General features: G+C 50.4%; 1 protein-coding gene across 2 annotated transcripts; it reads right to left on the reverse strand.

Moving 5' to 3' along the window:
• Positions 1-135: 135 nt before the first annotated feature.
• Positions 136-11,956, reverse strand: UBE2Z (ubiquitin conjugating enzyme E2 Z). Of its 2 annotated transcripts, XR_011049771.1 has the most exons (8): positions 11,634-11,956; positions 9,784-9,856; positions 7,801-7,988; positions 5,788-5,899; positions 5,066-5,178; positions 4,484-4,574; positions 2,268-2,648; positions 136-1,924 (listed from the first exon to the last, which is right to left on the reverse strand). XR_011049771.1 is itself a non-coding variant. In XM_068418678.1 (7 exons), the coding sequence occupies exons 1-7, from the start codon at positions 11,954-11,956 to the stop codon at positions 2,478-2,480; spliced, it is 1,071 nt and encodes a 356-aa protein (XP_068274779.1). In that variant the 3' UTR covers positions 2,131-2,477. The 2 variants fall into 2 exon arrangements, 1 of the variants encoding a protein (XP_068274779.1); XM_068418678.1 differs by lacking the exon at positions 136-1,924 and having other exon boundaries at positions 2,131-2,648.
• Positions 11,957-12,322: the final 366 nt, after the last annotated feature.

Below are 12,322 nucleotides of genomic sequence, written 5' to 3' on the forward strand. Positions count from 1 at the left end.
GGAGGATGCAAATGTGCCTCTGGCTAAAGAATCTTGGGAGCCAGCAGTGACAGTGAGAAACTGTTCTGTAGTCCTCTCTGCTCTGTGAACGAGTCGTCGTTCCACTAAGGAGTACCACAGTCTAGATTCTGCCAAAACAAACTTTATTGCACAAAAAAAAAAATCTTATGTACAATAGTATATAAACAAGGTATCTTAGAGTGACTCTTGTGCATATATTTCAACTCAATTAGGTCTAGAAATCTGTTGCTAAACATCTCTGCCTAGAGCAGTCATTTGAGGATTGTCACTTTGAAATGGAAACATTCAGAAATGGTAAGACAGACAACATTAGAGCTATAAAACTAATACTTCTCTTTTACAGCCACATGCTAGTTAGGTGAATAGTGTCCACAATAAGGCATTTTCTTGTTCCGTTGTCTCGGTGGATGGTAACGCCACATGCATCACAAACTGCAGACCCAGCTCTGCCTCGGGAAGGCAGCGGAGGCACAGCTCTACCCACAATGCTACCGAAGGGTGACAAACAACGTGACATTTACAATGGATTAAAGAGGCGGTAAAGTAGCACACGGCTCATGACTTCTCGGGAGACCCCGCTGCCTCCCTGAGACCTCGTTTCAAGGTGAACACCGCTGTATTTATCGTCAGTCTGGTGTATGTGTTGAGTGAGTCCTGTGTAAGTTCAGCTTTCCCTCAAGGGAAGACAGGGTTTAAGTCTAAATCAAGCCAATGACAGACCCAGGGGAGTTTGCTTGCTAAAGGGAAAAAAGGTTCCCAAGTTGTTAAACGGCACCTTAACAATTCAGAAATGGTTCCACCTTTCAGCTTTTCAGAGCAACAGTGTGCAGGCTTCTGAGTTCTGCAAGAGTTCAGATAAATCACAGAGACAAAATAATTCAGTGACACATGGGGCATTGCCTTTCTGTACAGCGCACGGCGGGGGGCTCTTGGCCCCTCTATTCTGCGCTTTTGTTAGAACAAAGATGACTGCATTGGAAGTTCTCCCACCACCATCAGGAGTCTGAAACAGGGCCAAGCTGGTAGGGAGGTGTTTAAGGAAACTGGGAGAGGGCCCAGGACAATGTGCAACTTTGTGCTTAGCTTTCTATCAAAGCTCCCATAAAAATAAAATTAAAAAAAAAAATATTAAGCTCTTTATCAACAAAACCTGATACTGCTCCAATCAATCCTCACCAGGCTCATTCACCTGGAGAAACTGGGTAGTTCACCTCCACCCAAGTTACACTGAATACATCTTTGATGTAATGGCACTCACAGCCAGCAGACACCTCTCCGAAAGGCCGCCCTTCGCTCACAGTAAAAAGCTGCTGTTTAAAACGTTCAAAGCACTGAAGTGTTAAACTTTAGGATACTCGGGCAAGTTTGGCAAAGGAATTTGTCAGTAACAAGGCGTACGCCTCCGAAGAACTCCACCCAAACAGTGGCTTCCTGAGCTAGAATTGCCCCTTATTCTAGCGTGTCAATCTGATGGACCAAGGTAGCAGATGGGAGTGAGGTGGCAGGTGGAAGAGGGGAGGAAAATAAAATACTACACTGAATAGAGAGGTGGAAAGCAGAGAGTACTTCAGTTAAGGAAACAAAACAGCTCCGTTCAGAGCAGCCAGAATAGAATATTTCTAGAATGCTAAATTGAAATTAACACCTTAACAAAATCATACACAAACTAGACTTATTTTTAGGTGCTCCCCCCACCTCTGACCAATGATTTTCTCACCCTCCCTCCCCCAAAACGCCAGGGTGAACACACCTGCACTCAACTTACGGATTCTTGCAGTTTCCACCTTTCATCTGCCCCTTTTGCGCCTCAATGGACGAAGTCACCCAGGGCTTGAGTAAAGCTTTCGAAAAGGAGCCCAGATTCCACCACTGCTCTTTATCTTTGGTCTGTCTAGAACAGTGTCTAGAAGAAAGACATCAGGTAGATGGGCTCCACCGAGCAGAGAGGCTCCATCTCTCCCAACCCACACAAGAAGGTTTTGCCCCGGCACACGGTGCGTGGGCCCTGTCATAGCCTGGACTCAAAGCGCTCCCACAGCTACAGCTCCACGTTCAGCACGGCCCCAGGGAAGGGCTCACTGTCTAGGAACAGAAAAGCTGTAAAGAGGATTCGCGGTCTAGATGTCATTCTTTAATTAAATGGAAGAAAAAAAAACAAAAAAAAAACCAAAAAAAAACGACCAGTGTAGGTGTTTCCAAAAAATAACCTGATGCCACATGCTCTGGCTTTCTAGCATAGTAAGTACCTTTTAAGAGTAGCCTGTCACAAGCTTGGCTTTGTCTAGCGTGAAGTCTTCTCATTCAGCGTTACCCACCAGAGCAGTAAAGGGAGACAGAAGATATCCCGCAGTTTTCTCCGCTCTGGCATTGGTTTGGTTGTCGAGTCTGTCAGGGGTACTCTAGAGTGTGAAGACAGAACATCCCCATGGCTTGGCCTCTCCACTGTTAGCGTAGCTCTAAGCTTTAGAGCACCCTTGAGTGTCTGTCTCTGTCTCGGAGGAGCTGCTCTCAGAGTCTATTTCTGTATTCTCCTGCTGGTGTTTCTCTTGCACCTTCTGCCGAATTCCTTGCAAACGCACTAATAGGGACTGATAGTCAAAGTGGCCTCGTTTTTCACCAAAAGGATCCTGGAAGAAAACCATAGATAAGCCTGTTAATACAGACCATTATCCTTCTGGCAAAGGGCAGAAAGAAAAAAGCTGCGTAGGAATTGGGCAACAAATGGTCAAAGACTTAAGGGTTAAATCCCATCTCATGACAGAGAGGCCCCTAAACTTTCCGCTGTCATGGCAGGGGTTGAAGACTGAAGATAATTTCTGTTCGGAGTCTCTTTCAGGAAACCTTACAAACTCCACAAACAGCTGAAAGGCCAGGCAGACGTGGGCTGGATTTCTACTAACAGCTTTGAGGAAGTAAACTATTTCAAAGATTTGGTCTCAGGCCTGCTACAAGGAGGCAGGAAAAACATTACAAATGAAACCCCTTAAAATCCAGAGGCCAAAGACTTGACCACACTCTATAGTAGTGCTACAGACCCTTTCCTAATGAAAACATCACAATTCTGATTTTAAATCAAGGCCCCCCCTGAGATGTAGCCAAGTCAAAGGCAGAAAGTCTTTGGAGATTATTTAACATTTGCTGCTTTTATCCCCATCCCAGGTCAAAGACACATTGCCAGGGCTATATAAGGTGGTGGTGGAGTTACGCTGTCCTATCTGATGGGAATCTTTGGTACAAGCCAACATGTGGTCCCAGAGTTAACAAGACAGCACATCTGGCAAGCACTCAACTGATATTCAGCCTGCAGTGACACCATTTTAAATACAGGGTAATGAAGACAACGATGTCATCTCTCCAGCACGTTGTGTTCATGCTTCCTGCACTACTATTTACAAGTGAGCAGAAAACAGACCATGGCAGTCACTGCCTCTGGGAACTGAACACAACACAGACCCAGGCCACAGTTCATAAACACACGGAGAAAGCAACTGAGCTCTGGCTCCTTGAAGAGGAAACAAGAGCAGCCCACACCTGACAATCCTCTAATGTCACCAAACTTCACCACAGAGCCTGCAGTTCAGTACTCTCTGCAGGCACAGACCTTCCTTATGGGAATTTCTCACTCCAAACATCAACTCTGCTGCTTTGGGAGTGCTTTCAATTTATGAATTACACAGCCAGTGAAGGCACTGACAGGAAAAAAGGGCTCAGAGACACAAGATCATTAAATCAACCACCTCCATCTTTTCTTAGAAGTGGAATTTCTCAATGAGTCAGACAAGAGGTGGCTGATGAGGGAGGAAGACACATCTGTTCCTATGCAAATAGCTTGGCAATCTATTCTTTAAAGTCTACTTCCCTGCAGAAACAAGCTCCTCTATTCAACCTGTCTAGATGTGTGTCTGCCGTATTGTCACTCTTCCCCCACCCCTTCCTCCTCCAGTGACTTCTGACTCAGTCAGCCACTTTCAATCTCATCTGCCAGAACAAGGAGTGTCAGAGAAAAGATCCTATCTGCTGTATGAGCAAAGGAACCTCAGAAAAAAGAGAAATTCTAGCAGTGACCCAACAGGAAAATACTGCAATGGAGTTCAGTTGCCACCAGCATTGGATAACCGGCATGTGCCCTCCCTGCTTAACACCAAATCCACATGAAAGCAAGCTGTACCGGTTCCACTGCTGAAGGAAGTACCTGCTTGCCTGGAGAGTGGCTCAAGTCCAGCACCCTGAGAAGTCAAACAGCCTTGAAAACACTGTGTGCATACTCTGAACTTGGGGAAGGCAGTGTTTTATCCACAGGAATGTCTCAGTTTCACGATTCAAAATTGGAACATACAGTTCATAGAAAAGATCCAGATCCACCCCATGTACCCCTTATGTTCTGCACGTTGTTGTTTGTCCCTAATCACACACCCTTATCTAAGGCAGTGTGTTATCAACAAGAAAACTGTCTGCCACCCACCTGCATCGTCTGTCCTTGGAGATAAAGTCTCTCTTTACACACCCCTTCATAGAAGTCGTAGTATTCCATGAAGGATTTCTCCATTACGCCCCTGAACATGACGAGAGCGCAAACAGTCAGCACAAAATGAGCGTTAACAATGGTCACATCAGCCAGGGTCACCCCATCCCACTGAACTCCCACCCATACAGGGCATCCCAGACTACTAACAGGGCACAGCGAGGCAGGACACAGAGCAAAACAAACTGTGGCATCACTGCAGCTGAAGAGATTCTGCACATGTTTCCACCACAGCTGTGCTCCCCTCCCTCTGAGATTTTTTTTTCCCCATAAGACAAGGCACGTTTATTCTCAAACACAAGTCAGAGGATGCAGCCATTGTGTGCATTAACACAGCCTCTGTCAACGCACAGCTCCTGAGCACCACACAGATGCAGCTACCCGCTTCAGGGGACCAGGGAAAGTTTAAGACTTGCTCTTCCCTGAAGCAACCCTCAGGATTTCAGGAAGGGCAGCCAGAGAAGTTTATTCTGCTTCCCCACACCCACTTCCTTATGCTCCCTCCATGCCTCCTTTCCATACCGTAATGGCTCAGGACAGGGACACTTTCCTTCCAGCATGTCGCACACTGCTACCCGGATGGTCTCATGCCGAATGCACTCGTTATAGTTCTTGCTGTCCCCAGGGTGCCTCTCCTGGAAAGAGAATTTGGGCCAGTGAGTCCACGCAACTGCAATGGCTCTTCGTCTCTCCCTCTCGGGCCCAATGAATTTCACTGGTGCACGAACCCACTACGGCTTTGTCTGTTCTGTGTATGCTGAGCTAATTTATCCTGCAAATGAAAAGCTGACAAGATTTCACGTGTCTCCAGAGCCTCCGACTCACACAGCTGTGGAGACAGGTCAACTGATAAAGCTAGCACAGAAACCTGCCTCTCTCCGAGATGCTGGAGACCATGAAAACTTCAGCAGTTTGGTTTCCGTGTGACAATATGTGCCAAGGAAGCCATTTCAGGAGTTGTGTAGCAGAGAAATGAAGAGCCATCCCATCTCCCCAGCAACTTCTCGAATGCCTCTTGTTCTTCTGTTACCTTACACTTAGGTGAGCTAAGCAGCCTCCAGTTCAGAGCTGGCTTGCAATTCCCCCTCAAGCTCTGACTAGAGGCAGAGCAAGCTGGAAAGGAGCCAAGCGACATAACCTACTTTTGTCCCCATTTCTAGAATGGGATTTGCCACCAGGAGCAAGGTGTGGAGGGAAGAGACAAATAGCTGCAGAACCAGAGATGATCCACCTCAAATTCTCACCTGCTCAAAGCCGGGTTCATTGTGATAGGGGTTCTCAGTCATCAGAGACTGGATGGAGATGAGGACTGAAGAGATACTCTGTGCTGGGCTCCATGCAGGCCCGGTCCAAGTGCTGAGGCATTAAAACAGAAAAGCATCAATTAACAATGCAGGAGTGGCCCAGTGAGTGCCATCCCTCCAACCACCAAAGACCAGAAAACTGGGGAAACCACACCTATACCTCACAGAAAAGCGACAGGAAAAGAAACAGCTGCTACAGATATAGAAAGCACTGGACACTGAGAAAGTTTTCAGGGTCAAAGTAGTTTATTCTCTCAACGAAGCGAGTACTTTAGCTTGAGCAAGACAAGAGAGGCTGGTAAACTTCACTCCACTGCTACACACACAGGGCATCATACATGAGTTGAGGAAAAGACACATTTAGGAGCATCTTACAGGGCACTTTAAAGCTCTGGCTATCATCTCGCACAGCAGCCTGGAGCAGCACAAGCTGCCAGCACTACCCTAAGTCAAAACCAACAACTCTTAGGAACTGAAATCTGATTTTCAAGACTCAAACAAGACCATCACTTGTGCAGTCTGTAATGCAGACATTCAGCACAAGGACTGCCATCAAAAGCACTAACAGATGCTCTGCTATAGGAACAAGGTGCCCGTTTCATACACACAGGGTAGCAAAAACCTTTGCACAGAAGAGCATAAGCAGAAAAAGCTGTTCTGCTGCTTGCTCTTCATATCCTAGTTCCAGATACAGACCTGTCTCCCTGTGAGCTGAACAAGGATGCGCTGACCCACATACGCTCTTCCTAAATCCTTTCGCTCGCAGCTCCCTCTGCGCTTCCCATTTCTGCTAAGGCCGAGGCTCTTTGTTCACTCTTCAATAATTTAGCTTCCGTGCCAGGGCTACAATTGCAAGAGCAACAAGGCAGCTTGCGTGGGAGCTGCTGGGTGTTCAGATCCCCGAGATATGGACATGCCCTACACATCTCAGGGCTTTGCAGGTGTTGGCATCCAGCTCACTGGATCAAGAAGCTGCTGAGAAGGTGTTTCCCAGCACAACACATCTCTCTGCCAGCCCTGAGGCCAGTATCTATCAGCCGATGGGTATCAGCTACTTGGACTGACTTTGGTGTCAGTGGCACGTGCACAGCACTGCTGAAACCATCCCAGCAAAGGCAGTCTAACAACCACATCGGTGCTCAGACTCTTGCTGGTTGATCAAATCCCTACAGCAATTCAAGCCCCCTCCTCACCTGGCTGAAGTTACTACCACTCTGCAGCAGAAGGAGCTACGTACTAACACCCCAGTTGTACCAGTCCAGAGTCTCAGCAAAAGCCTTTCTTTACTGGCAACTGAAACTGTCACAGCTGGGGTTGGGAATATCACACCACAGCCCTGAGAGCCATTCAATCACCCAGGACTTTCACATGTTTAAAAATTAAGCAGGTGAATAACAAGCATTTGCAGCAGCGGAGCCTGTTTGAACGGGCAGCATGGGAGCAGCGCTTGTAAATCATTACACCCACCGCTCCGCCCCGCATACTATGTGTAGGTGGAAGCCCAGAGCAGTCAAATGCCTCTCAAGGAAGTTCTTAGCGGCTTTTAATGTTATTTATTTATTTTTAAACCCACACAGAGAGAGGAAATTAAAACCACAAAAACCTACATTCAAACAACATCAAGGATCAGGCTGCAAAGCGCAAAAGCGGAAGAAACGCAGTGCTGGGGCCGAGGGTCTGCAAGGGGAAGCAGAAGAAAAGCAGCAGTGTCCACTGAACTTCAGGCTTCCCCTGCTCCTTTTAAAGACAAGTTAGACTTTTATTTCAGTAGAGGAATTTGTGCTGCTTTACGACTCTGATTCTGTACACGACTTCACAGAAGCAGAAAGGTGCATCCAAGCACACGTCTGGGGCAAGATCAGGGCACAACGCGCTGAGAAGGATGCGTGAGGCAGAATAGAGCCTGCAGCCACCTCCTGACTTCCCACCAAAACAGCCAAAGTCTCCTCTTACCCTAGAATACTCAGGCAGACTTTCCCATTGCGGTAGAAGTTGGGGTTAAACCTCACTGTGTTATTTCCCGTTGTCATCAGTTTGACCCTTGGTGGGTGGATGGGATAATCTGGAGGACAGCGAAACAGGAACAAGAAGAAACCCCCTTCATAAGGCGTGTCAAATGGGCCTGTGATCAATGCATGAATCTGGAAAACAAAAGCCCGTCTTGCGCACCACTTCAAAATTGTGCAGCACCGTCAAACCCTCAACAAAGCCAACCGAAGGCAAAAGAAATCTCCACCCAGGCAGCAGCACGGAGGCAGCGTCTTCCACAAGCACACACCATGTGCAGGCCATCCTTAACCCTCCCTCCTTCCCTCGTCAGCCAGAGCCACTGCTGCGCACTTCTCTCCCCTCTGCCACAGTCAATGTGCAAAGCAGGTTTTCCAGCGCAAGGTTTGGCCAGAGTCCACAACAGCTGCCTCCCATACATCTCTAGGCAGTTCCAAACCAGACTGAATCGCAGTTCAGCTGGTAAGCTCTGCTCAAAAAAAAAAACATAAAGATTTCAAATATGAAAAAAATCTAATTTTAGAAAGAAAAAAAAAATTCAGAATTTCTGCCAAAACTACAGCGTTCCTCAATTTTATGGTCTCGTGTTGATTTGGTCTTATTAAAACCAATCACTCAGTTTCCTCTGCCAGGATCCGAAATTAAGACTCTATTCTCTCCATGCTAATTACCCTCAAAGATCCCAATTGTATACCAGGAAATCCACTCCCTTTGGGCTATTAAGGAAGCTTACTCCCCAAGTGATCCAAGCAGTCTCCTTTAATGATCCTCTTACCTCCCCAGGATTGCAGTTAAAAGCCCCAAGGCTGGTGTTCTACAAACCCACATTTCCGTTGAAGGGCATTTTGGCACTCAGCTACCAACGCTGAGGGAAGCCAGAGCTGCAGCTAAGTGCCTCAGGTGAGAGCTGGCTGTGCAGAGACACTCCCTTTGTGCTACCTCCAAAAACCCAGGGGCCTCGAGTCAGGCAGGCGCTTACATGGGGGGAATTTGGGGGAATCTGGGGGATGCCACCTTTGTCAGGGGGGTGGGAGAAGTGTGCAGCAGAGGAAAAACCAAAGCAACCTCACACCCACGCACACCCAACTCTCAGAAACCAGCACGGCCAGACCAGGTGACGCTGGCTGGAGAAAGGAGAGCACCAGCCAAGAAACACACTGGATCAAGAACACTGTTTGATCAATCTCTGCCTCCCAGCTCGCTGCGTTCTCTCTGACATAATCAGAAATTCCCAGTCCTGGAAAACCTTGAGAGCCAGGAGTGGAAGACCTGGGGCAGGAGAGGCCGTAGCCATGCCTGCTTCCCTAGGGAGATCTGCTGGAGGCGATGCGGTGAGAGCGGCTGCGTGGGTCAGACCTGCATATGACCCTGGTACCTCTGAGAACCAGGCGGCAGCTCCACAGCGGGACAGGGTCCGGGTGCAAGGACACATCTCACTGCCAGCTCACAACAATTAAACATCTCCAGTGTCCGCAGGCAGATTACAGAGACTCCAGCACTGCTTGTGGCTAACGGATGTCCCTCATTTCCAGCCTCTCTGAGAAGCCCCCCATGGCCAACAGCTTTCCAGGGAGCTCTCTCTTCTTTGAGCTGCTCTATTGATTGTTTTCAAGCATCAGGTGAAACGAGCTGGATCAGTACCCCACTGCTTCACAGGGCCACTAAAGCAGAGCTGGCTTTATCTGTGCAAGCTCCTCAGATCCCTGTGATGGTATCTCTCCACAGAGCCAGCTTCCTTGAGAGCCTCCTCCCGTTTTAAATCCAGCCCATCTCAATGTCACCAAGAAAACTGGAGCCTCATTATGCCCTTCCAAGACTCACCCTGACTTCTCTCAAAATGTTAAGGGAATACTCCACTCGGGAAAAGTCACCATCAACAGCAACATACAGAGAAGCAGAAAGTTGACCCAGCTCCAAGTCTCCTCTTACCTTGGTCATGTCGTGGGGATCAGGCACAACAAACATTCCCGGGGGTGGTTCCTTGTAAATGGACATGATATCCCTGAACAAAGGAAACAGGAATTAGTCAAGATCTCCCTTGGTGTTCATCAGCCCTCGAGGCCCGGAACGTTCTAGATGACAAATCTGTGCACAGATGCAAAGAGACAGACTTTTAACTTACAACTCATAAAGAGCTAGACATTCTTCTCTTGCCTCTGACTGTTTTCTGGCTGAGCTCTTTCAATTTATCCCAAAAAGCAGTTGAGACATTTCAAGAGCACAAGCAGCATCCAATGAATGAACACGTGAGGCATCAGACCAAGCGCACCTTGACTCCCTGCCGCCTTCTATTTTACCATGGATCAGCTCCAACACGTACAACTTCAACCATAAACTTCCCCTAAGGTAGGCATTCAAAAGTTCTCTTAGGTGAAGTTTGTTGTTTAAAGGATGACTTTCCCTCCCAGTGTTTTCCCTCTTCACGCTCAGGCTATGTACAGGATCCTTTCGTACATCCAGTCATTTGTTTTCCCCAAACGTACCGTGACTCAACTGCCTTTGGGCACGTTACTGCTCTGACAAATTTGGGTTTAATCAGACAGTGGGTTCAAGAGTAGTTAGGATGTACAGACCAAGGACTTGATCACAATGGCCTTGCTTCCTTAGGAACGTGGACTAAAGGAACTGAAAAGCAACAAATCGCCTACACCTCTGTGCAGTTCACAGATAAACCAAATGGCACCCGTTACCTTTCATCGCCAAAAAACCTCACTCCCATGATCGGAGCCGCGCCGAGCTCCAGGACAAGCTCCCGCTCGACATTCCCATTGGGGAACCACCCAGAGCTCAGAGAGGTTTCAAGGTGAGAACAAGCGCGAGAGTCTCGCCTTCCTGCCTGCCGCTATGAAGTCAGTGCTTTCGGTGTTGGCATTGGAAAATGCCCAAATATCTGGTGCCATCTTTGGAAGACATTATATAAGCTCTAGAACAAAGATGAGCAAGAGCCTGGCAGGCACTGATACTTGCTCCGAAGGAAGAGGAAGAACTTGTTGAAACAGTGCCAGCATTTCTAACAATACAAGAGCATATTGTTCATTATCTCAAAGGTTATCAACACGCCAGGCTTAACCAGATGATCCTTTAAAGAGTCAGAGCAGCCAAACAAGTGGGCACCACCAAGGAGGAGGATTGCTACAGGCAGGTTTGGGATAAACATCTTAACTCAACTGCTGATGGGGACCGAGGAGCCTGCTCCCCTCCCCGTTTAACAGCACATCAGGGGGAGCAGCGAGAGATCCCAAGGGCAGGATCGGAGCCGTGAGCCAAGGAGCTCTGCTGTCAAAGGCCCCAGCAACAGCAGATGGAGAAAGAGACCCTGGATAGGGGTACAGGGGTCCACAGCTCCCGGGCAGGCGAGGTGTGAGACTCCATCCTCACCCAAGCACCTGAGCAAGAAGAGTCCCCAGGCACGGTGGGGACCAGGGCCTGTCCCCAGGCCCGAACCCGGGAGAGCCCTGGGGCCTGTCTCCAGGACCGTTGCTGAGGGGATGGTGAGGCCCAGAGGGCAGTTACTGCCCCGAGGGTGCCGGGGACGAGCCACGCGTCTCTGCCGCGTTACGAGCCCCGGCACCGGGCCCGCTTTCCGCCCGGGCAGCCGGGGCAGAGCGGCGGGGGCTCCCCAACCCACAGCTGCCTAGGCCCGGGGGAGCCCCACAAGGCCGGCAGAGGCGAGGCCCGGAGCCACCCCCCAGGTCGCCACGGAAGCCGGCTGTCGGCAGCGCCGCTCAGCCGCCGGGCCCGGGAGGCTCCGCCGCTCCCGGGCAGAGCGGCTCGCTCACCGTTTGATCCGCAGGAGGCAGGCCGGGCTGGGCCGCTCGCTGTCCCAGTCGCCGCTGACCGTAGGGTCCCAGAAGGCGGAGTGCGTGAGGAGCGCGGCCCCCGCGGCCGCCGCCGCCGCCGCGATGGGGGCCCCGCCGCTCCCCGGGGCGACGCCGCCGCTCGGCGTCGCAGCGCCGAAGCCCGCCGCCGCCCACAGTTCGGCGGGGATGAAGACGCCGGGGCTCCCCGCGCCGCCGCCGGGGCCGGCCGAGGAGCCGCCGCTGCCCGTCGCCGCCAGCACCGCGGCCGGGGCCGCCTCCTCGGCGGCCGGACTCTCCGCCATTCCGCGCCCGGCCTCGGGGAACGCCGCTTCCGGGACTCCGCACCAGCGAGTCCGCCGGCCAGAACGGCCCCCGCCCCGCGCCTCCAACCACCGAGCGCCGGCCAGAGCGGCGCCTCCCCCGCTCCCCCCTCCTACTACCGGCGCAAACGCCCCCCAGCCACCATAGAGTCTCCCTCCGGCGCCAGAGCGCCCCTTCCACGGACACGCCTCTTCGTGGGCTAGAGTGTACCGCCGGGAGCAGCGCGCCCCCTGCCGCGGCGGAGGTCTCCCGGACTGAAGACAGCAGAAACGCTAATTTGGGTTTTTTTGGGTGGAAAAAGCTCTGTTGGGAAGCGGCTGCTGCTGTCAGCACACCGCAGCCCGGGG

The sequence above is a fragment of the Nyctibius grandis genome, chromosome 26 (genome assembly GCF_013368605.1).
Source record: "Nyctibius grandis isolate bNycGra1 chromosome 26, bNycGra1.pri, whole genome shotgun sequence".
Taxonomy (NCBI): Eukaryota; Metazoa; Chordata; class Aves; order Nyctibiiformes; family Nyctibiidae; genus Nyctibius; species Nyctibius grandis.

Excerpts from the sequence above, each read along its gene's own strand:
- UBE2Z (XM_068418678.1), bottom strand. The coding sequence starts at position 11,956 with ATGGCGGAGAGTCCGGCCGCCGAGGAGGCGGCCCCGGCCGCGGTGCTG. Across the intron at positions 5,900-7,800 it reads GTCTGCCTGAGTATTCTAGG|CACTTGGACCGGGCCTGCAT; the intron begins GTAAGAGGAGAC and ends TTAATGCCTCAG. Across the intron at positions 5,179-5,787 it reads ATGAACCCGGCTTTGAGCAG|GAGAGGCACCCTGGGGACAG; the intron begins GTGAGAATTTGA and ends TTCTCTTTCCAG.